Consider the following 21,044-nt stretch of genomic DNA (forward strand, 5'->3'; position numbering starts at 1 on the left):
CTATAATTTAAAAAACAAAACGTTTATTATATCAGTGAAATACGGAACCGTTCGGTATTTTATCTAACGGGTGGCATCCATAAGTCTAAATATTCTTGTTACATTACCTTCAATGTTATGTCATAATTACGTAAAATTCTGGCAAATTAGTTTGCAATGAGCCAGGCTGCCCAAACTGTTGCATATACCCTGACTCAGTGTGCAAGAGAAGTTACACAATTTCACCTGGTTAATATTGCCTGCTAACCTAGATTTCTTTTAGCTAAATATGCAGGTTTAAAAATATATACTTCTGTGTATTGATTTTAAGAAAGGCAATGGTGTTTATTGCTAGGTACACGTTGGAGCAACGACAGTTCTTTTTCGTGAATGCGTACTGCATCGATTATATGCAACGCAGGACGCGGTAGATAAACTAGTAATATCATCAACCATGTGTAGTTATAACTAGTGATTATGATTTGATTGATTTTTATAAGATAAGTTTAATGCTAGCTAGCAACTTACCGTAGCTTGCTGCATTCGCGTAACAGTCAGTCTCCTCGTGGAGTCCAACGAGAGGCAGGTGGTTATAGCGTTGGACTAGTTAACTGTAAGGTTGCAAGGTTGGATCCCCCGAGCTGACAATGTGAAAATCTGTCATTCTGCCCCTGAACAAGGCAGTTAACCCACCGTTCCTAGGCCATCATATAAAATAAGAACGTGTTCTTAACTGACTTGCCTAGTTAAATAATAGGTATAAAAAAATATATATATATTTTTTTAATCAGCAAAATCGGTGCCCAAAAATACCGATTTCCGATTGTTATGAAAACTTGAAATCGGCCCTAATTAATTGGCCATTCCGATGAATCGGTCGACCTCTAGTAGGTATCAACACATCTGCCACGCTGATCCAACACTGGAGCCCCTCAGGGGTGCAAGCTCAGTCCCCTCCTGTACTCCCTGTTCACCCATGACTGCATGGCCAAGCACAACTCCAACATCATCATTAAGTTTGCAGACGACACAACAGTGGTAGGCCTGATCACTGACAACGAGGAGACAGCCTATAGGGAGGCGGTCAGAGACCTGGCCGGGTGGTGCAAGAATAACAACCTATCCCTCAACATAACCAAGACTAAGGAGATGATTGTGGACTACAGGAAAAGGAGGACCGAGCACGCCCCCATTCTCATCGACGGGGCTGTAGTGGATCAGGTTGAGAGCTTCAAGTTCCTTGGTGTCCACATCACCAACAAACTACAATGGTCCAAACATACCAAGACAGTCGTGAAGAGGGCACAACAAAGCCTATTCCCCCTCAGAAAAACTAAAAAGAACTGGCATGGGTCCTCAGATTCTCAAAAGGTTCTACAGCTGCAACATCGAGAGCATCCTGACTGGTTGCATCACTGCCTGGTATGGCAATTGCTTGGCCTCAAACCGCAAGGCACTACAGAGGGTAGTGCGGATGGTCCAGTACATCACTGGGGCTAAGCTGCCTGCCATCCAGGACATCTATACCAGGCGGTGTCAGGGGAAGGCCATAAAAATGGTCAAAGACCCCAGCCACAGACTATTCTCTCTATTACCGCATGGCAAGCAGTACCGGAGTGCCAAGTCTAGGACAAAAAGGCTTCTCAACAGTTTTTACCCCCAAGCCATAAGAGCCCTGACAAGGTAATCAAATGGCTACCCGGACTTTTTGCATTGTTTGCCCCCCTTTAATGCTGCTGCCACTCTCTGTTTATCATACCTGTATAGTCACTTTAACCATATCTACATACTACCTCAATCAGCCCGACTAACCGGTGCCTGTATATAGTCTCGCTTCTGTTATTTTTCACTGTCTTTTTACTGTTGTTTTTATTTATTTACTTAGTTATTGTTCACCCCAATACCTTTTTTTGCACTGTTGGTGTGAGCCTGTAAGTAAGCATTTCACTATAAGGTCTACCTACACCTGTTGTATTCGGCGCACATGACAAATAAATTTTGATTTGAGCCAGGTCGGAAGTGCATCGCGTGACACACCCCCATAAGTTAACATATCTTGGTCCCACTGATCCTGCACCATGAACTTTGTATCGTTTGCATGCTGCATATATGACTAGCAACATTATAATACTCACAAGGTAAGAATTAGTATAGTTATTAACCATGGCGCCCTTGCAGTCACCTGGTCCCCACCAGCTGTGAAGCGTTAGCAAGCTAGCTTCGCTAGTAGGTTAGGTAGCTACCTAACGTTAAACTCAACTCACCTGTCCAAATTCTGTTGCATTACCAATGCGATATCTTCCGACATATAGCCAATAAATGTAAAACAACACTTCAAAACGTTTTGAGTGTTCAACGATGCAGGTTAGTTGGCTAGTTTGGCCTTGTTGAAAGCGGCGAGGCCTTCGAATAGTTTAGCTGGCTGGCTAGCTTGTTGGTTAGCCGAAATAAAGTAACTTCAACTATAAGCCAATTTCTTTGCGGTCATTCTAAATAATGCATTACTGCTCGACGCTTCGCCTGCGGTTTCACGTTAATATTTTGCTAAAAAACAAGTAATACTTTGTTTATCATTAATGCATCGCTGTGACAACTTGACTCCATTGACTGCCTGTCTCTGAGGTGATGCGCTCTGCGTCACCAACAATAACAAGCCCGTCAGAGGCTGTGAAATCATACGTTTCCAAGATGCCTGGGATATGTAGTCCGACCACATTTTTTTCTCCTTCGTGTGGCCAAAGAATTATCAAATTAATGCTCTAACTTGTATAACGGACATAAGAGGCACTACGGCTACTTGGGCAGACTAGCATCATGAAGATACACATATGGCTACAGAATACTTCATATTGCGGTAGGCTGCATATATTATACCTAGCTGTCAGTAGCGTTTCAGGCCATACGCTTCGGGAGTGCATCGCATTTATTGGCTAAGTTGTATCTCTATTGGCGACATTTTCTCTGTTAAAATGACTGCAAAATGTTGCAACAAGGGCTTTGCAGTCATGGAAGATATTGGGCAAGTGTCGTCTGGGTACAATTTTTCATAATTAGATGGGTCTGTGGTTTGGTGAGGAAAAGCAACCTCGTCTAATGATGATCCAATCAGACTATATAATGTTGCAGAAAAATTGACATTTTGAAAACCCATCATTAATTGTCATTAAATAGATGTCCTCGTTAAATACTAGACTCATTTTATGCAACAAAAAAAATGCATAGGTCTACATTTAAAATAAAAGCTTACCAAAATGATTGCTTTATTTTCGACCAAACTTTGCATTCTGGAGGAGTACACTAAAACTATGAAACTACATTTCCCTGAAGCCTCTGCATCATCCATGCGCTTCAGTCAATCAGCTGTTGAAGCAACTACTGACTACCTCCGCGCAAGGGTAGCTCATTTGTCATATCTAAACGCAGACGAGGCAAATAGAAATAGCCATATTTACAGTCCCAAAAGGTGAACGATTAAGGTAAATTGAATGGCATGTGAAACAAAAACCGACAAGGGTGTGCATGCGGTTGTTGCCGTGTTTGTTTGGTGGTATCTGTACAGTTGTAGATTAGGGGCTGGTGGATATGAATGTATTAATAGCCCGCTTGTGAATGTATTGACTATCTTGTATAACCAACGCGTAGGAAAAATACGACTTTTAGATAGTCATATTTGGTGTGTTGCTTTTCTTTTAGGCTGGTAAACTGCACCTATATTGATTAGGCTACTTGATGACCTTGAATTGGCAACGTTTATGCGTCGGAGAAAACAAGGACTAACTGGGTGTCCAGAATGCTGTGCAATATTTTGCATATATTTGTCTGCGATAAGTGTACCTCACACCTCTTAGAAATATTCAGAAGTCTGAGAATTAAAATAATGTGCTCAACCTAAATTTGACACAGCCTACTGCGTGTGTGAGTCGTTTTAGCCTATTCCCGAATACCTTCTAAATTCCACCATATGTGGCTTTATTATAGGCCACAGTTATCTCTAATGATTCATAATTAAAATGGACAAAACCATGCCATCTCATAGCTCTCATTCAAGTGTGACTGTGCACGGCAGTCAGAATGGTTTTGGTATGAGTAAATTGATACTGTTCTCAATTGATCAGCGAAAGACCTAATTATGTTAATAATGATGCAAATGGGAAGCCTAGAATAAACGTATAGTGTATGATAGACTATTAGGAAAACCAAATGCAATATAGCAGGCTATACATTATAAATATTTTTGTTTTATCAATGCCGACGGAACACAAATGCAGGCATGCATGAAAGAAGAGGCGAAATACATAGCCAAGGGTATTATATCGAAACCTGAAGAGAATCTGTCATAGTATGAAAAGGGTCTTCGGCTTTTCCAAACGTAGATATGCAGATAGGCGTGGCCTCTGTTTTAGCACCCATTTGCACCCTACTCAGACAATGAGCAAATAAAAAGGAGACAGGCAAATTGACCAAGTTTAATGCAATAATTGAATCTGCCGCTAATCGTAATCTTTATAACGTTCATGCTTTTAGGGTGAAGCTATTAGCCTCCCTATGTAGCAAGCCGTTCTGTCAAGTCACCTAAAATGTAGAACATGTCCAGCCTACTAGGCTGATGTCATACAAAAATAGTCTCCTATAAGTGCGTCATATCTATAGTTACTGCAGCAATCATTGACGCAGAAACTTAAGGAGAAGTGCTCGTTCCATACGAAATAGCTATCTATCCATTTTTCTATGAAGTGGGTTGGTCAAGGTGGCGTGTCTCTTTAACCTTTTTTGAAGGACGCAGCAGCTGTATTTATTGACGTATGCAAATTAATTCAGGGGTGGTTCTCGTGAGAAAAAAAACAGGAACAAGAATCAGTTTCACATTGTAGTTCGGAGTTGCTGGGTGAAGGAAAGGAAAACGATACGTGGCGAATATTGGTGAATGTCGGTATCCTCCACGTGTATTTCCCGCATAGCCTACATCTGAGTGGAGCGCTGGCGTCCGAAAGGGTGAAACTATTGAATCTCTTGTTTTAGTGCACTTTATTGTGTCACATCGGTAGTCTTCGATTTTGTTTGCTGAATGGGTGATCACGAATTCGCATTGCAATTGGCTTGCAGCAGAAAAAAATACACTCTTTGAGTTCTATAAAATATCATAACAACCCTGCGAGCCTAGTCTATGACATTCTCAATAATATCTCGTCTCTGTTTTCCACCGTTTCAGCTCAGCAAACCATGCAGGATGATTTACTGATGGACAAAAACAAAGCCCAACCTCATCAGCAGCAAGATCCAACCGTAGAACCTCCCTCCACCCCGACCCCCTCGGAACCCCCTACAGAGGAGAGCCCATCCAGTGTGAGCAACCAAGCAGCTTCAGCTCTCAACAAAGAGAAAGTGCTGATGGAGTCTCCGATCCTGCCAGGTTTAAATTTTCATCAGCCGCAGGAAACCGGTGGCACCCTGTCCCCCTCATTTGGTAGCACTTGGTCCACTGGATCCACAAACACCGTGGACGACAATTTTTTTCAAGGAATACCCTCAGTGAACGGAACAATGCTTTTCCAGAACTTCCCCCATCACGTCAATCCGGTATTTGGAGGCAATTTCTCACCTCAGCTTGGCTTGGCACAGTCTCAGCAGCAAGCCCAGCAACAGCAGCAGCCACCGCCGCAGCAACGGAGATCCCCTGTTAGCCCCAACCAAGGTCCTTTTCCACAGAGAAACGCATACAGTCACCAGTCTGTCATGAATAGCAAGGCTTCTTCACCTGCCTCATCTTCGGGTTGGAATAATCACCAGAATACCGCTTGGAGCACAGCCTCCAATCCTTGGAGCGGTCTCCAGGCAGGCAGGGACCCGCGGAGAGCTGTAGGAGTCGGGGTTGGCGTGGGGGTTGGTGTAGGGGTGCCGTCTTCCATGAACCCCATCTCCCCGATGAAAAAGCCATATTCCAGCAATGTTATAGCACCCCCAAAATTCCCGAGAGCTGGTCCCCTCACCCCGAAATCCTGGATGGAGGACAACGCCTTTAGGACGGACAACAGCAACAATATGATGCCTTTTCAGGTATGTTTGGATGTATAATAAGTAGCCTAACCTTTTAATCCAATTTGAAACATTTTCATAATAAACATGTCAATTCATGTCAATTAAACGCAAGTGTGTTAGAAGATGATTATGATAATGTCTTCATGTCCACATCATGAGAGCGAGAGAGAGCATCTTACACTGCAGAAGTAGCCTATAGCCATATGTATAGTCTACTCACAGCATTTAAAACACTCCCAGAGTGAGCTGGCAAAATATGCAAGAAATGTAACCATTTGTTGCAATAACCATGGCTATAGACTAACAGAGTTCTCCATCTCTGTCAACAAACTAGGTCTATAGCCTACGGTTTCAAGCATTCTACCAAATAATATCGCAGTTGCAAATGAGAACCGGTTCTCAACTAGCCTACCTGGTTAAATAAAGGTGAAATAATCAAAGAAAAAATGTACGGGCTGTGTTAAACATTAAGCTATGTTGAATATTCTTCATGTAAATGGTTCAAGAAAAAGAGGAAATACTTTGATTTTAGTCTCCTGCAACCCATACGGGCACCTGTTCAGATCATTAAAACATTGAAACTCTTAATTATGACAATGTTGAATTTTAAAGACGTGTCACAATGGATTGTTGAGTAGGCCTATGTGAGTAATGAATTATGAAGTCATAATATTGATTATGCTATGATGACCTAATAATAAGGTTGTTATGCGGGCTATGCATCATGTCTTATTTTCCATTGGTGGACTGACTAGATTGAAAAACTGCTCTGGAGGTCACATCCTACACTATCCTTGTGAAAATCATTGCAATTATTGAGGAAAATGAATGTATGTATTTTGTAATAGCGCTTAAAGGGCAAACTACTCGTATGTGACTGGCTATTTGTAGTCTAGTGTGTGGTGGGTCTTCGACACAATGCTGAGCTGCGTGCTGCTGTCATGATGATGGAGTACTTTGTAACCAAATTATTACGTAAGTATCCGCTTCGCTATAAGTTATTAGTCGTAATTATGTTGTAACAAAGTGACATTTGAAACATTGTTGCAAGTCTCCTATATCAGTTCACCCTCCCCTGTTTTACTAGTTTGTAAATGAATTATGTTCTGACTGCGTAAACTCTTTACTTTGATGTCACTATAGCCTAATGTGCCGTGACAGTATCACATGACTTCAATTATAATATTTGGACAAGTAGTTAATTATTTTCAGTCCTAGTTATTTTTGAAAGCCTGTAGACAGAAATGAAAGAATTGAAATAGGCTTCAGCCGCTTGACAACAAAGTAATGAACCGTGTCTGGTCAGTAAATTGTGACTCTATAGAATATTTAATTGTAGGCAACCTATGTCAAAAAAATAATAATTGTAGGGTATTTTAGCTAGGCCAAAGCTGAAAAGGGTAAGGTGCCATTTTGAGGCATTAACTGAATTAAGTCTCACATTTTCCATGCCTAGTTTGCTAGCACTGTAGTGGAGATAACCTAGGAGTCATGTGTGCTGTTAGTCAGTGTTCGGTGCTGTCTCAGCGCAGCCTTATCAGATGTCTACGGCTTCCTCAGACACAAACCAATTAAATGCTATTCCATCTTCCCATTCTTTTTAGGCTATCACTTGGGCCCGATATATCTCCTTGTTCAAAAGCAGAGACAAAGGCATTGTTTAATGGAGATATATAGGCCTTGTAGTACTTTACACTGATACCTATACCATTTTTGTTCCTGCTTATTGTGACTGATGGTTTGTGAGTGGGGACTTACGTTAGTTAGCACAAGACTTACCACAAGTCCTACAAGCAACGCAGCATTTCTGTCACTGCTAACAATGCAGACTTAATTTCGTTTAAACTCATTGCAGCAGTTTTCCCATATAGTACTTTGTGTTCTGTGAAGCCCCTTTGTCTCCAACACCATGAACAGATAGTGACTCAAGCATTGTAACTACCCAATGTCCAGGACTCACAGTTATTGGAAAGTATTTTTCAGTGAAAACGTTTGAAGTTGTGACAGCTTAGGGCCTAGGCGCTCTCATTTACAGATTCAGTGTCAGAAGAATATTCACAATTACTAGCAGATGCGATCACACAATGGAGTCATCTCTCATTACTAGTTTGTTCTCCAATATTGTGTCTGATATAGTAAATGTGTATTGTACAGGCTGCTTTGAACATGCTCCAACCTCAGAAATAGGTGAATCTACTCACTAAATAGTTAACCAAATAGCTACCCGGACTATATGCATTGACACTCTTTGCACTCATCTTATACGCTGCTTCTACTGTTTTATTATCTATTGTGTCACCTAGTCACTTTATCCCGACATGGACAGTTGAAGTCGGACGTTTACATGCACTTAGGATGGAGTCATGAAAACTTGTTTTTCCACCACTCCACAAATGACTTGTTAACAAGCTATCGTTTTGGCAAGGCGGTTAGGACATCTACTTTGTGCATGACACAAGTCATTTTTCCAACAATTGTTTACAGACAGATTATTTCACTTACTGTATCACAATTCCAGTGGTTCAGAAGTTTACATACACTAAGTTGACTCTGCCTTTAAACACCTTGGAAAATTCCAGAAAATGTCATGGCTTCAGAAGCTTCTGATTGGCTAATTGACATCATTTGAGTCAATTGGAGGTGAACCTGTGCATGTATTTCAAGGCCTACCTTCAGACTTAGTGTCTCTTTGCTTGACATCATAGGAAAATCAAAATAAATCAGCCAAGACCTCAGGAAAAAAAATTGTAGACCTCCACAAGTCTGGTTCATCCTTTCAAGCAATTTCCAAACGCCTGAAGGTATCACATTTATCTGTACAAACAATAGTAATCAAGTATAAACACCATGGGACCATGGTTTTCGCATCAATGTATTTTGGTGCGAGAAGTGCAAATCAATACCAGAACAACAGCAAAGGGCCTTGTGAAGATGCTGGAGGAAGCCAGAACAAAAGCATCTATATCCACAGTAAAACGAGTCCTATATCGACATAACTTGGAAGGCCGCTCAGCAAGGAAGAAGCCACTGCTCCCAAACAGCCGTAAAAAAGCCAGACTACGGTTTGCAACTGCACATGGGGACAAAGATCGTACTTTTTGGAGAAATGTCCTCTGGTCTGATGAAACAAAAATAGAACTGTTTGGCCATAATGACCATCGTTGTGTTTGGGGGAAAAAGGGGGATGCTTGCAAGATGAAGAACCCCATCCCAACCGTGAAGCATCATGTTGGGTGGGTGCTTTGCTGCAGGAGGGACTGGTGCACTTCACAAAATAGATGAGGAAAAAATGATGTGGATATATTGAATCAACATCTCAAGACATCAGTCAGGAAGTTGAAGCTTGATCGCAAATGGGTCTTCCAAATGGACAATGACCCCAAGCATACTTCCAAAGTTGGAAAAATGGCTTAAGGACAACAATGTCAAGGTATTGGAGTGGCCATCACAAAGCGCTGACCTCAATCTATAGAGAATTTGTGGGCAGAACTGAAAAGGCATGTGCGAGCAAGGAGGCCTACAAACCTGACTCAATTACACCAGCTCTGTCAGGAGGAATGGGCCAAAATTCACACAAATTACTGTGGAAGGCTACCCAAAACGTTTGACCCAAGTTAAACCATTTAAAGGCAATGCTACCAAATACTAATTGAGTGTATGTAAACGTCTGACCCACTGGGAAGGTGATGAAAGAAATAAAAGCTGAAATTAATAATTATATCTACTATTATTCTGACATTCCACATTCTTAAAATAATGTGGTGATTCTAACTGACCTAAAACATGGATTTTTTTGCTAGGATTAAATGTCAGGAATTGTGAAAATTCTGAGTTTAAATGTATTTGGCTGAGACGTATGGAAACTTTTGACTTCAACTGTACATGTTATCTCAACCCCCTGCACAACGACTCATTACAGGTGCCCCGTGTATATAGCCAAGTTATTGTTACTCGTTGTGTATTTATCACTCATTTTATTTTTTATATATTTTTCTCTGCGTTGTTGGGAAGTCCACACCTTTTTGTTTACAAAGCATGTGATTAATATTTAGTATTTTATTTGATGCTGTGTGCCAGATCAAGTCTACCTGCTATTCTTAATCTCTTTCCCATATACAGTATGTGACATGAATGCAGGGTGAGTCCTGGTTGTGCTGGCATGTGCTCATACCCAGCTGCTGGATAAAAGGTCAGGAATGTGTGGAATTCAACTTAACATGTCCAAGTTAAGTTAAAAAACGAAGTCTCATGAGCATCTCAGAAGACACTTTCATTTGAAATGAGTCGACTTGCCATTGGGTTCGAAGTTAACATATGGAATTGTTTTAAGATCGCCATACCATGGATCATTTATCCATTTTGAATTTTAGGACCCCTTAGGTATAAAAACAAAAGGTTGTCAAAATATAGAATTTGGCCTTTAGTACTATAGCCCATAGAAACGCATTGAATAACACATACATACATTGAAAAAAAGGACAGTCGTGAAAATAGTGGGGTCATATTAGTTTGTAGCTTAAACGGTTTGGACGCAGACAGAAGTTGACATATCAGCGTTATCAACTTCAGACAAGTCCCGTGACACTTTTGGGGATCGTAGAGAAAAACGGAGAACAACATCGTGTTCATAAGTCTCCCCTTTCCGGAAAGTGGTCATAGGTCATAGGCCAAACCGTTCAGACATTTTCGTGAGAAGAAAGATTTTCGGGATGTTTCATGGTCTTGACACACCGCTGTAGCTCAGCCACCTTCCACCGCAGATGCGGAAGGCTGACATAGGCAGATGCGGTGGATAACGACGATATCTCTAGCTTAAACTGGAGGATTTTGATTGGGATTTTTGTATTAAGTTACATAGATTGACGTAGGGGTGCTTCAATTGACTCTTAGATCTCTCTAAGATCTCTTGAAGACTCTTAGATCTCTCTGTGCACTGTACGGACAAACCAGATCCTTTTTGGACAGTGTTTCAAAGGCAGAGCCTCTCCCTCAGTTGATGACAAAAATCAATGTCTGTCTCACAAACCTGTTTAAAGGCCCAATGATGCTGTTTTATATCAATATAAAATAGTGTCTCTGCATAAATTTAAGTACCCAACTGTAGATTTGCCACAACTCCCGCTCATGCAAACCTGCTGATTAGAAGGTCCTGTGTAGATTGACTTTTCAACCAGCAACTATCAGGAAATCACACTATTTAAATTTTTGCTGCAGACATTTATCTACCAAGAGTTCTCATCCTTAATCATCACGGCTGAACCCCCCCCCCCCCCCCCCCGGCTGTATACAGTGCTGTATATTCATGTACCCCTCTGCCCTCAGAACAGCCTTAATTCGCCGGACATGGACTTTACAAAGTGCAGGCCCATGTAGACACCAATGCTTCCCATAGTCGTCAGGTTGGCTGGATGTCCTTTGGGTGGTGGATTATTCTTGATACAGATGGGAAACTGTTGAGCCGTGACAAACCCAGCAGTGTTACAGTTTGTGACACAAACCGGTGCGCCTTCAAAGGCACTTTAAATCTTTTGTCTTGGCCATGAATGGCACACACACACAATCCATGTGTCAATTGTCTCAAGGTTTAAAAATCCTGTAACTTGTCTCCTCACCTTCACCTACACTGATTGAAGTGGATTTAACAAGTGACATCAATAAGGGCACGGCCGGCCGTCTCATTAGACAGAATTAGGCGGGCGCCTGTGGCGGCAATTGTTTTTGGTCAGTTTAGCTCGTCAATGTCAATTTCTTTCAAACGGCGGCATCTGAGCGCTTACGCCGCCCTTTGATAAGCAGTGTCCAATTTGTCAAAAGCGGGGGCCCAAAAATGTTTTGCTTGTCCATTCCCAGCGCGCCTCTCCGGTGTTGTTGGAGAGACGTATCTCTGCGGCGCTCCACCAAAGTTCCGCCAGAACATAAATAATGTAGCAGATCTAGTATATGGTAGAAAGGGTATGCGACCTTTTCTGTTGCCTACAGGCTGGATATAAAATGTATGACAATGTAATGAGACGGACACTTTTTTACATCATGCAGGTTTCTCCGATCAAGTAGCCTAACCTTAAATGGCGCTCAATCAAATACAAAATGCGCTGTCATGTTAAACAAACAACATGTCCTGCAAACAGGACCGGTCAAACTAAAATGGACAATATGGAATGTACAATCTGTTGACCAGGAGTTACACCCCAAATGTCATGATCAGTAGTTTGTATCTGTACATTTTTTTTGACAAGCTGATCATAGTGAAAAATAAAATGCTTTCTGCATTTGTCGCTGTTGTAAACACGCTGCAAATGGGCTCGCGACAACTCCTGATAAAGTTGGGTCATCTTTTATTGGTCCTGTCCGGATGTTGTTGTTTGGTGTTTTACGAACAGTAGACTTACCACATAGATGGGCATTCATAAAATAAGATTTCCAGCAACACTGTAGGCTACACCTCAGTAAGTACGGACTGACGCTGGCGCCTTTTGGACGTATTTTCTTTTGGTGCAGTTCCGGACCGGCCTTGATTTCGACATCCACGGACATTAATTTTTAGTCCCGCCCAAATCTGAACCAATCAGTGACGTCAGATTTGGGCCAGACTTCTATAAATGTACTTATTTTCAACTTTCATTCAGAAGCAAAACTAAGCCTGATTTCAACATCTGGAAAATACTTTAAAAGAAATATAAAAAAATATATATATTTTTGATGTAACCTTTTATTTAACTAGGCAAGTCAGTTAAGAAAACATTTTTATTTACAATGACTGCCTAACCCGGCCAAAACGGACCACACTGGGCCAATTGTGCGCCGCCCTATGGGACAATCACGGCCGGATGTGATACAGCCTGGAATCGAAACAGGGATTGTAGTGACGTCTCTTGCACTGAGATGCGGTGCCTTCGACCCTGCGCCACTCGGGAGCCCAACATCCTGAAAATACATCATAACTTTCATTCAAAACTGGAAATTAGCCTGTTTTTTTACGCGGTTTAGTGGAGAAATAGGCAATGATGCTTCATGGCAGGCAGTTGTTGATGTGTTCAGAGGGTTCCTGATTCAAGCCCAGGTTGGGGCAAGGAGAGGGACGGAAGCAAGCCCAAGGGTGTCAACTCGGACATTCTCCATAGTTACACTATTCTCCATAGAAACAGAATTTGAAAACTACAATAAAAGAACATGGCACATTTTGACTTGATTTTAACAACCAGTGGGCCTTTGGACGGGAACGAATATTAAGAGATCGCCGCAACCCTCTGGATATGTGTACAGACGGGAGTGTATTGAGAGGTTCTGCTTTAGCAGGCGTGACCTGTTTTAAATCGATGAGATCTCGCCGCAGATGGTTCATGTGATAGTGAGAAATAATGGTACATTTCAGAACACGGTGGCAGACATGATAGATGTCAGCAGAGCTACAGCCTGCAGGGCAATCCGACGTGTGTCACTGGCCATAAAGACCCGACTTCGTTACCTTGTCTGCTGACCTAACCAAAGAGAACCAGCGTTGATTGTACTCATGCCAGGATGGCCTCTTTTGACCATGAGTAGTGTATCTGTATGTCAACAGAAAGGTGTTTAATTCCATCAACGTACAGCTTGCCTGCAACGAGGAGATGAAGATTATAGACGTGGTGACAAGGTGGCCTGGGTCCACCCATGATGCAGGGATCCTACAGGAGCGCACACTCCAGCGGGTGTTTGAAGAGGGTGGATGTGGTGGCATCCTGCTGGGGGACAGTGGCTACCCACTAAACAGGTGGCTGATGGCACCAGTGTTTTGGCACCCAGGACAGACCAGGAGCGGGAGTACAAAAATGCTTATGCATCAGGGTGCTGAAGCGCAGGTTAGTAGCCTAGTTTTTCATTAGCAGCTAATAACATGACATAATACTGAAATAATAGGTCACTGTGTTGTTACCACACGGTCTTATTGTGTTGTGCTCCCACTAGGTTCCACGGGCTACCTGGAAAGATAAGAATGGCACCGAAGAGGACATGCACTGTTGTCGCTGCCAAAGTGGTATATTAGTATGGAGAAGAGGCTGTCCCATCCCATGACTAAGCAAGGGTGCAGAGTTAAGGAAAACCATAGGGAACCTGCTGGTCCAGATGACATTGGAGGTCGATTGGCCCGGAATCACAACATCAATCAAATGTAGCCTATAGACCCCTTTCCAATGTACTACACACTGTCGTCACGCATAGATGCGCGAGGCTGTAAGAAAGCCATCGCCATCTGCTCCCATTCAACATAGCCTAGCTTTACATTTTATTACTTCTAAACATCTTTGGGTTATAATACGCTTACAATTATGTTTTGATTCTTGCTAAGATTTATATTTGTTTGTGATCTTTGCAAAATAACAATTTTGGATGGAGCGGTTCTTAGCTAGAATGCTAATGCTCGTTAATATACTGTAGGCTGTAGCAAAAGCTAGCCAAAGAGCCATTTTACTGGTTGAAGTTTAAGTGTAATGCGGTTGATTTGCGATGATGACACATACTATATTGAGCAGGACATTAATATAAGCCTTAAAATCTAATTATAATTCAAAAGTTGTGTGAAATGCATTCAAAAGCAACATGGGGATAGAGCGGGAGAAACATGGCGCTCTCGGGATATGTTGTCGGAATCGGTTAAGCCACCGGGCTTCTCCGTGCATCGCGCCGACAGAGATAAACACCTTTATGGGAAGAGGAAGGGCGGGGGTGTATGCTTTATGATTAACAACTCATAGTATAATCATAACAACATACAGGAACTCAAGTCCTTCTGCTAGAATTCCTTACAATCAAATGACGGCCATTATACCTACCAAAATAATGATCATCAGTTATCGTCACAGCTGTGTACATTCCCCCTTAAGCAGACATCAAGACGGCCATCAAGTAACTTAACTAGCCTATATGCAAACCAGAAACCATACAGTGGCTTGCAAAAGTATTCACCCCCTTGGCATTTTTCCTATTTTGTTGTCTTACAACCTGGAATTAAAATGTATTTTGGGGGGGTTTGTATCATTTGATTTACACAACATGCTTAACACTTTGAAGATGCAAAAATAATTTCCCATGTGAAACAAACAAGAAATAAGACAAAAAAACTGAAAACTTGAGCGTGCATAACTATTCATCCCCCCAAAGTCAATACTTTGTAGAGCCACCCTTTGCATTAATTATAGTTTCAAGTCTCTTTGGGTATGTCTCTATAAGCTTGGCCCATCTAGCCACTGGGATTTTTGCCCATTCTTCAAGGCAAAACTGCTCCAGCTACTTCAAGTTGGATGGGTTCCGCTGGTGTACAGCAATCTTTAAGTCATACCACATATTCTAAATTGGATTGAGGTCTGGGCTTTGACTAGGCCAAGACATTTAAATGTTTCCCCTTAAACCACTGGAGTGTTACTTTAGCAGTATGCTTAGGGTCATTGTGCTGCTGGAAGGTGAACCCCCGTCCCAGTCTCAAAGAAGACAGAAACAGGAAGACTGAAACAGGTTTCCCTCAAGAATTTCCCTGTATATAGCGCCATCCTTCAATTCTGACCAGTTTCCCAGTCCCTGCCGATGAGAAACATCCCCACAGTATGATGCTGCCACCACCATGCTTCACTGTGGGCATAGGTTCTCAGGGTGATGAGAGGTGTTGGGTTTGTGCCAGACAGCATTTTCCTTGATGTCCAAAATCTCAATTGTTGTCTTCTTCCATATGTTTGGCGAGTCTCCCACATACCTTTTGGCAAACACCAAATGTGTTTGCTTACTTTATCTTTAAGCAATGTCTTTTTTCTGGCCACTCCTCCATAAAGCCCAGCTCTGTGAAGACTGCAGCTTAAATTGGTTCTATGGACAGATACTCCAAACTCCGCAGTGGAGCTTTGCAGGTCCTTCAGGGTTATCTTTGATCTCTTTGTTGCATCTCTGATTAATGCCGTCCTTGCCTGGTCTGTGAGTTTTGGTGGGTGGCCTTCTCTTGGCAGGTATGTTGTGGTGCCATATTCTTCAAATTTTTTAAAATAATGGATTTAACGGTGCTCCGTGGGATGTTCAAAGTTTCAGATATTTTTTTTATAACCCAACCCTGACCTGTACTTCTCCACAACTTTGTCCCAGACCTGTTTGGGGAGCTCCTTGGTCTTCATGGTGTAGCTTGCTTGGTGGTGCCCCTTGGTTAGTGGTGTTGCAGACTGGAGCCTTTCAGAACAGGTGTGTGTATATATATATACTGAGATCAAGTGACACACAGATTGCATAAGGGTGGACGTTATTGAACTAATTATCTGACTTCTGAAGGTAATTGGTTGCACCATATCTTATTTAGGGGCTTCATAGCGAAGGGGGTGAATACATATGCATGCACCACTTTTCCGTTTTGATTTTTTTTAGAAGCCACGCTTCAAGATTGTTTTGATCACGCTGACTGGAATATGTTCTGGTCAGCCTCAGAGAACAACATCGACTTATACGCTGACTTGGTGAGTGTGTTTTTATTAAGCAGTGCATTGTAGATGTTGTACCCACTGTGACTATTAAAACCTACCCTAACCAGAAACCGTGGATGGATGGCGGCATTTGCAAAAAACAGAGCGCAATCCACCGCATTTAACCATGGGAAGAGGTCTGGGAATATGACTTAATATAAACAGTGTAGTTATTCCCTCCAAGGCAATCAAACAAGTGAAATGCCAGTACAGGGACCAGGTGGAGTCAGTTCAACGGCTCAGACACAAGATATATGTGGCAGGGTCTACAGGAAATCACAGACTACAAAAAGAAAACCAGCCACGTCACGGACACCGACGTCACGCTTCCAGCCAAACTAAACACCTTCTTTGCCTGCTTTGAGGATAATACAGTCCCACAGTCGCGGCCCGCTAACAAGGACTGCGTACCCCCCCCCCCCTCTCCTTTTCCGTGGCTGACGTGAGTAAAACATTTAAACGTGTTAACCCTCACAAGGCTGCTGGCCCAGATGGCATCCCTAGCCGTGTCCTCAGAGCATGCACAGACCAGCTGGCTGGTGTGTTTACAGACATATTCAATTGTTCCTTATCCCAGTCTGTTGTCCCCACATGCTTCAAGATGGCTACTGTTGTTCCTGTACCCAAGAAGGCAAAGATAACTGAAGTAAATGACTACGGCCCCGTAGTCTGTCATCATGAAGTGCTTTGAGAGACTAGTCAAGGCCCACGCTAGAAGCAATCACCATCACACTGCACACTGCCCTATCCCATCTGGACCATAGGAATACCTATGTAAGTATGGTGTTCATTGACTACAGCTCAGCATTCAACACCATAGTACCCTCCAAGCTCATCATCCAGCTGGAGGCTCTAGGACTCAACCCCGCCCTGTACAATTGGGTCCTGGACTTTCTGACGGGCCACCCCCAGGTGATGAAGGTAGGAAACAACATCTCCACTTCGCTGTCCCTCAACACTGGGGCCCCACAAGGGTGCATGCTCAGCCCCCTCCTATACTCCCTGTTTACCCATGACTGCGTGGCCATGCACGCCTCCAACTCAATTAACACAGTAGTGGGCTTGGTTACCAACAATGACGAGACAGCCTACAGGGAGGAGGTGAAGACGCTCGGAGTGTTGTGTCAGGAAAACAACCTCTCACTCAACATCAACAAAACAAAGGAGCTGATCGTGGACTTCAGGAAACAAGCAGAGGCAGTACCCCCCCCCATCCACATCGACGGGACAGCAGTGGAGAAGGTGGAAAGCTTCAAGATCCTCTGCGTACACATCACAGACAAACTGAAATGGTCTACCCACACAGACTGTGTGTGAAGCAGGCGCAACAGCCCCTCTTCAACCTCAGGAGGCTGAACTTTTTCTTGTCACCCAAAACCCTGACAAAGATGTACAGATGCACAATTTAGAGCATCCTGTCGGGTTGTATCACCGCCTGGTACGGCAACTGCATCGGCCATAACGCAGGGTGTTGCGGTCTGCACAATGCATCACTGAGGGCAACTACCTGCCCTCCATCAGCACCCGATGTCACAGAAAGGCCAAAAAGGATCATCAATAACATCAACCACCCGAGCCATTGCCTGTTCACCCCGCTACCATCCAGAAGGTCGAGGTCAGTACAGGTGCAACAAAGCTGGGACCGAGAGACTGAGCGGCTGCTGCCTACATTGAGACCCAATTACTGGCCACTTTAATGGATCACTCGTCACTTTATACAATATCACTTTAAATAATGCCACTTAGTAATGTTTACATATCTTACATTATTCATATCACGTTTATATAGTGTATCTATACGATCATTGCACCTTGCCTATGTTGCTCGGCCATCGCCCCTCCATATACTTGCGTGTACATATTCTCATTCACCCCTTTAGATTTGTGTGTATTAGGTAGTTGTTGGGGAACTGTTAGTGCAGTTATATCTAACAAGTAATCTATCGGAACTAGAAGCACAACCATTTCGTTACATTCACATTAACATCTGCTAATCATGTGTATGTGACACACACAATTTGATTTGTAAATAGAGGCTTTTTTGTTGTTGCAGGTGTCCTATAAGAACTGCCCCTTGTTCTGCCAGCAACTTGCGCATTTTCAAACACAGAAACGGGTCTATAGGTCGAGGCTAAATGAGACTGAAACTTTTATAACCAACCTATAAAGAAATATGATGTTTTGATTAAAAGCCGTATCCTCCTTTCTTTCCTTCGACATTTTGAAAGTCTTATTGGTAGTATTTACGAATGCAAAGATTGTAAAATACATGTATTTATTTACTAAGAATTCAAAGGCTAATAGGCATATTTGGTGTACTATTTATTGTTGTTGGCTACAGTGTAGTTAGTGTATGTTACGCCCCCTCACTCTGCAATAGTCTGTTGATGTTGCTGCTCAAGGAACCTAATTTCTTAATTTTTAATGTATTTTTCTCAAGCTCCACATTTTATTTTTTTCCCTCTCAGTTTCTCAGTCTCCGTCTCTCTCTATGAACGCCAACTGCATCTCATTCGCTGGTCTTGTCCCGATGCACCCTGCTCTGGCTCTGCGTTGTGGCTGTAAACGATGTGTCCGGGCAGCTCAAGTCCGTGTCTAAAAGACACAATAAACATTGAAATTATAACAAGTAGCCTTAATAGGAGAGTGGGCAGCTGGTTGCATGCAGATAGTGGTCACAAGAAATAGAAGGACCTAACGAGGGCAAAGACAACAGTGGCGCCTTGAAATATCCCGCACATATAGCCTACACCTGGCAGTTAGATAATGATAAATGAATGGTTTTAGTTTGTACTGTTGCTATTAATCGCCACTACTAGGCTGCTGTTAGTGGATGTGGTTCTTGAGCTTTTTTATCATCTTTGTCATTCTGCTGGGTGAATGCGCAGGGTGATGCCGTTGCTGTCCACACCATCCATTCCCATGAAAAGCAGGGGAATTTGTGCCAAATATATAAGCTATGTTGCTGTAAGGCAATATTTTAGAAGCAGGACCTCCTAGGTGGGTTTTTCAGGCCACCGTATCTTTTCATGCTCGTCATGAGATCTTTCCCTTTCTTTCGCACCTTCTCCACTGATCTGCAGCCAAACTCCCCATTCTCATCATTTACTTTATTATACTGAACAAAAATATAACCGTAACGTGTAGGTCCCATGTTTCATAAGCTGAAATTAAAGATCCCAGACATTTTCCATACGTACAAAAACCCCATTTCTCTCAAATTTGTGCAGAAATTTGATTGCATTCCTGTTAGTGAGCATTTCTTCTTTGCCAAGATAATCCAGCCAACTGACAGGTGTGGTATATCTTGAAGCTGATTAAACGGCATGATCATTACACAGGTGCACCTGGTGCTGGGGACAAATAAAGGCCACTCTAAAATGTGCAGTTTTGTCACACAACACAATGCCACAGATGTCTCCAGTTTTGAGGGAGTGTGCAATTGGCATGCTGACTTCAGGAATGTCCACCAGTACTGTTGCCAGAGATTGAATGTTCATTTCTCTACCATAAGCCATTTCTCTACCATAAGCCACCTCCAACATCATTTTAGAGAATTTGGCAACTGGCCTCACAACCGCACACCACGTGTAATCACTCCAGCCCAGGACCTCCACATCTGGCTTCTTCACCTGTGGGATGGTGTGAGACCATCCTCCAAGACAGCTGCTGAAACTGGGTTTGCACAACAGAAGAATACCTGAACAAACTGTCAGGAACGTCTCAGAGGCTCCTCTGCGTGCTCGTCGTCCTCATCAGGGTCTTGACCTGACTGCAGTTCTGCGTTGTAACCGACTTCAGTGGACAAATGCTCACCTTCGATGGCCACTGGCACGATGAAGAAGTGTGCTCTTCACAGATTAATCCCGGGCAGATGGCAAACAGTGTGTAGTGTGTCGTGTGGGCGAGCGGTTCACTGACGTGAACGAAGTTCCCCATGGTGGCGTTGGGGTTATGGTATAGGCAGGCATAAGCTACGGACAATGAGCACTATTGTATTTTTATCGATGGCAATTTGTGTGCAGATACCGTGACGAGATCCTGAGGCCCATTGCTGTGCCATTCATCCGCCACCATCACCTCATGTTTCAGCGTGATAATGCACAGCCCCATGTCACAAGGATCTGTACACAATTCCTGGGCGCTGAAAATGACCTAGTTCCTCCATGGCCTGCACACTCACCAGACATGTCACCCATTGATTATGTTTGGGATGCTCTGGATCGACGTATACGACAGAGTGTTCCAGTTCCCGCCAATATCAAGCAACTTCGCACAGCTGTTGAAGAGGAGCAGGACAACAATCCACAGGCCACAATCAAAAGCCTGATCAACTCTATTCGAAGGAGTCACGATGCGCGAGGCAAATGGTGGTCACACCAGATAGTAACTGGTTTTCTGATCCATGGCCCTAACTTTTTTAAGGTATCTGATGCATATCTGTATTCCAGTCATGTGAAATCTATATATTAGGGACTAATTTGAATTTATTTCAATCGATTTTGATTTCCTTATATGAACTGAAATTGTTGCGTTTATAATTTGGTTCAATGTCAT

The 21,044-nt window shown here is 42.8% G+C and overlaps 2 protein-coding genes across 3 annotated transcripts in view; one reads left to right on the forward strand and one right to left on the reverse strand.

The window, feature by feature from the left end:
* The window catches only part of LOC124038138 (E3 ubiquitin-protein ligase MARCHF5-like), a 63,041-nt gene extending 60,432 nt beyond the window's left edge, over positions 1-2,609 (reverse strand). For both annotated transcript variants that reach the window (XM_046353639.1, XM_046353638.1), the window contains exon 1: positions 2,244-2,609. In XM_046353639.1, coding sequence (XP_046209595.1) covers positions 2,244-2,287 — 44 coding nt within the window. In that variant the 5' untranslated portion in view covers positions 2,288-2,609. The remainder of the gene's footprint in view (positions 1-2,243) is intronic.
* A 68-nt stretch (positions 2,610-2,677) lies between these two features.
* cpeb3 (cytoplasmic polyadenylation element binding protein 3) overlaps positions 2,678-21,044 on the forward strand; it is a 62,576-nt gene continuing 44,209 nt past the window's right edge. The window contains 2 exon segments of the mRNA XM_046353637.1: positions 2,678-2,833; positions 5,189-6,033. Of these exon segments, the coding sequence (XP_046209593.1) occupies positions 2,794-2,833; positions 5,189-6,033 (885 nt within the window). The 5' untranslated portion in view covers positions 2,678-2,793.

Source organism: Oncorhynchus gorbuscha, linkage group LG06, assembly GCF_021184085.1.
Source record: "Oncorhynchus gorbuscha isolate QuinsamMale2020 ecotype Even-year linkage group LG06, OgorEven_v1.0, whole genome shotgun sequence".
Classification (NCBI taxonomy): domain Eukaryota; kingdom Metazoa; phylum Chordata; class Actinopteri; order Salmoniformes; family Salmonidae; genus Oncorhynchus; species Oncorhynchus gorbuscha.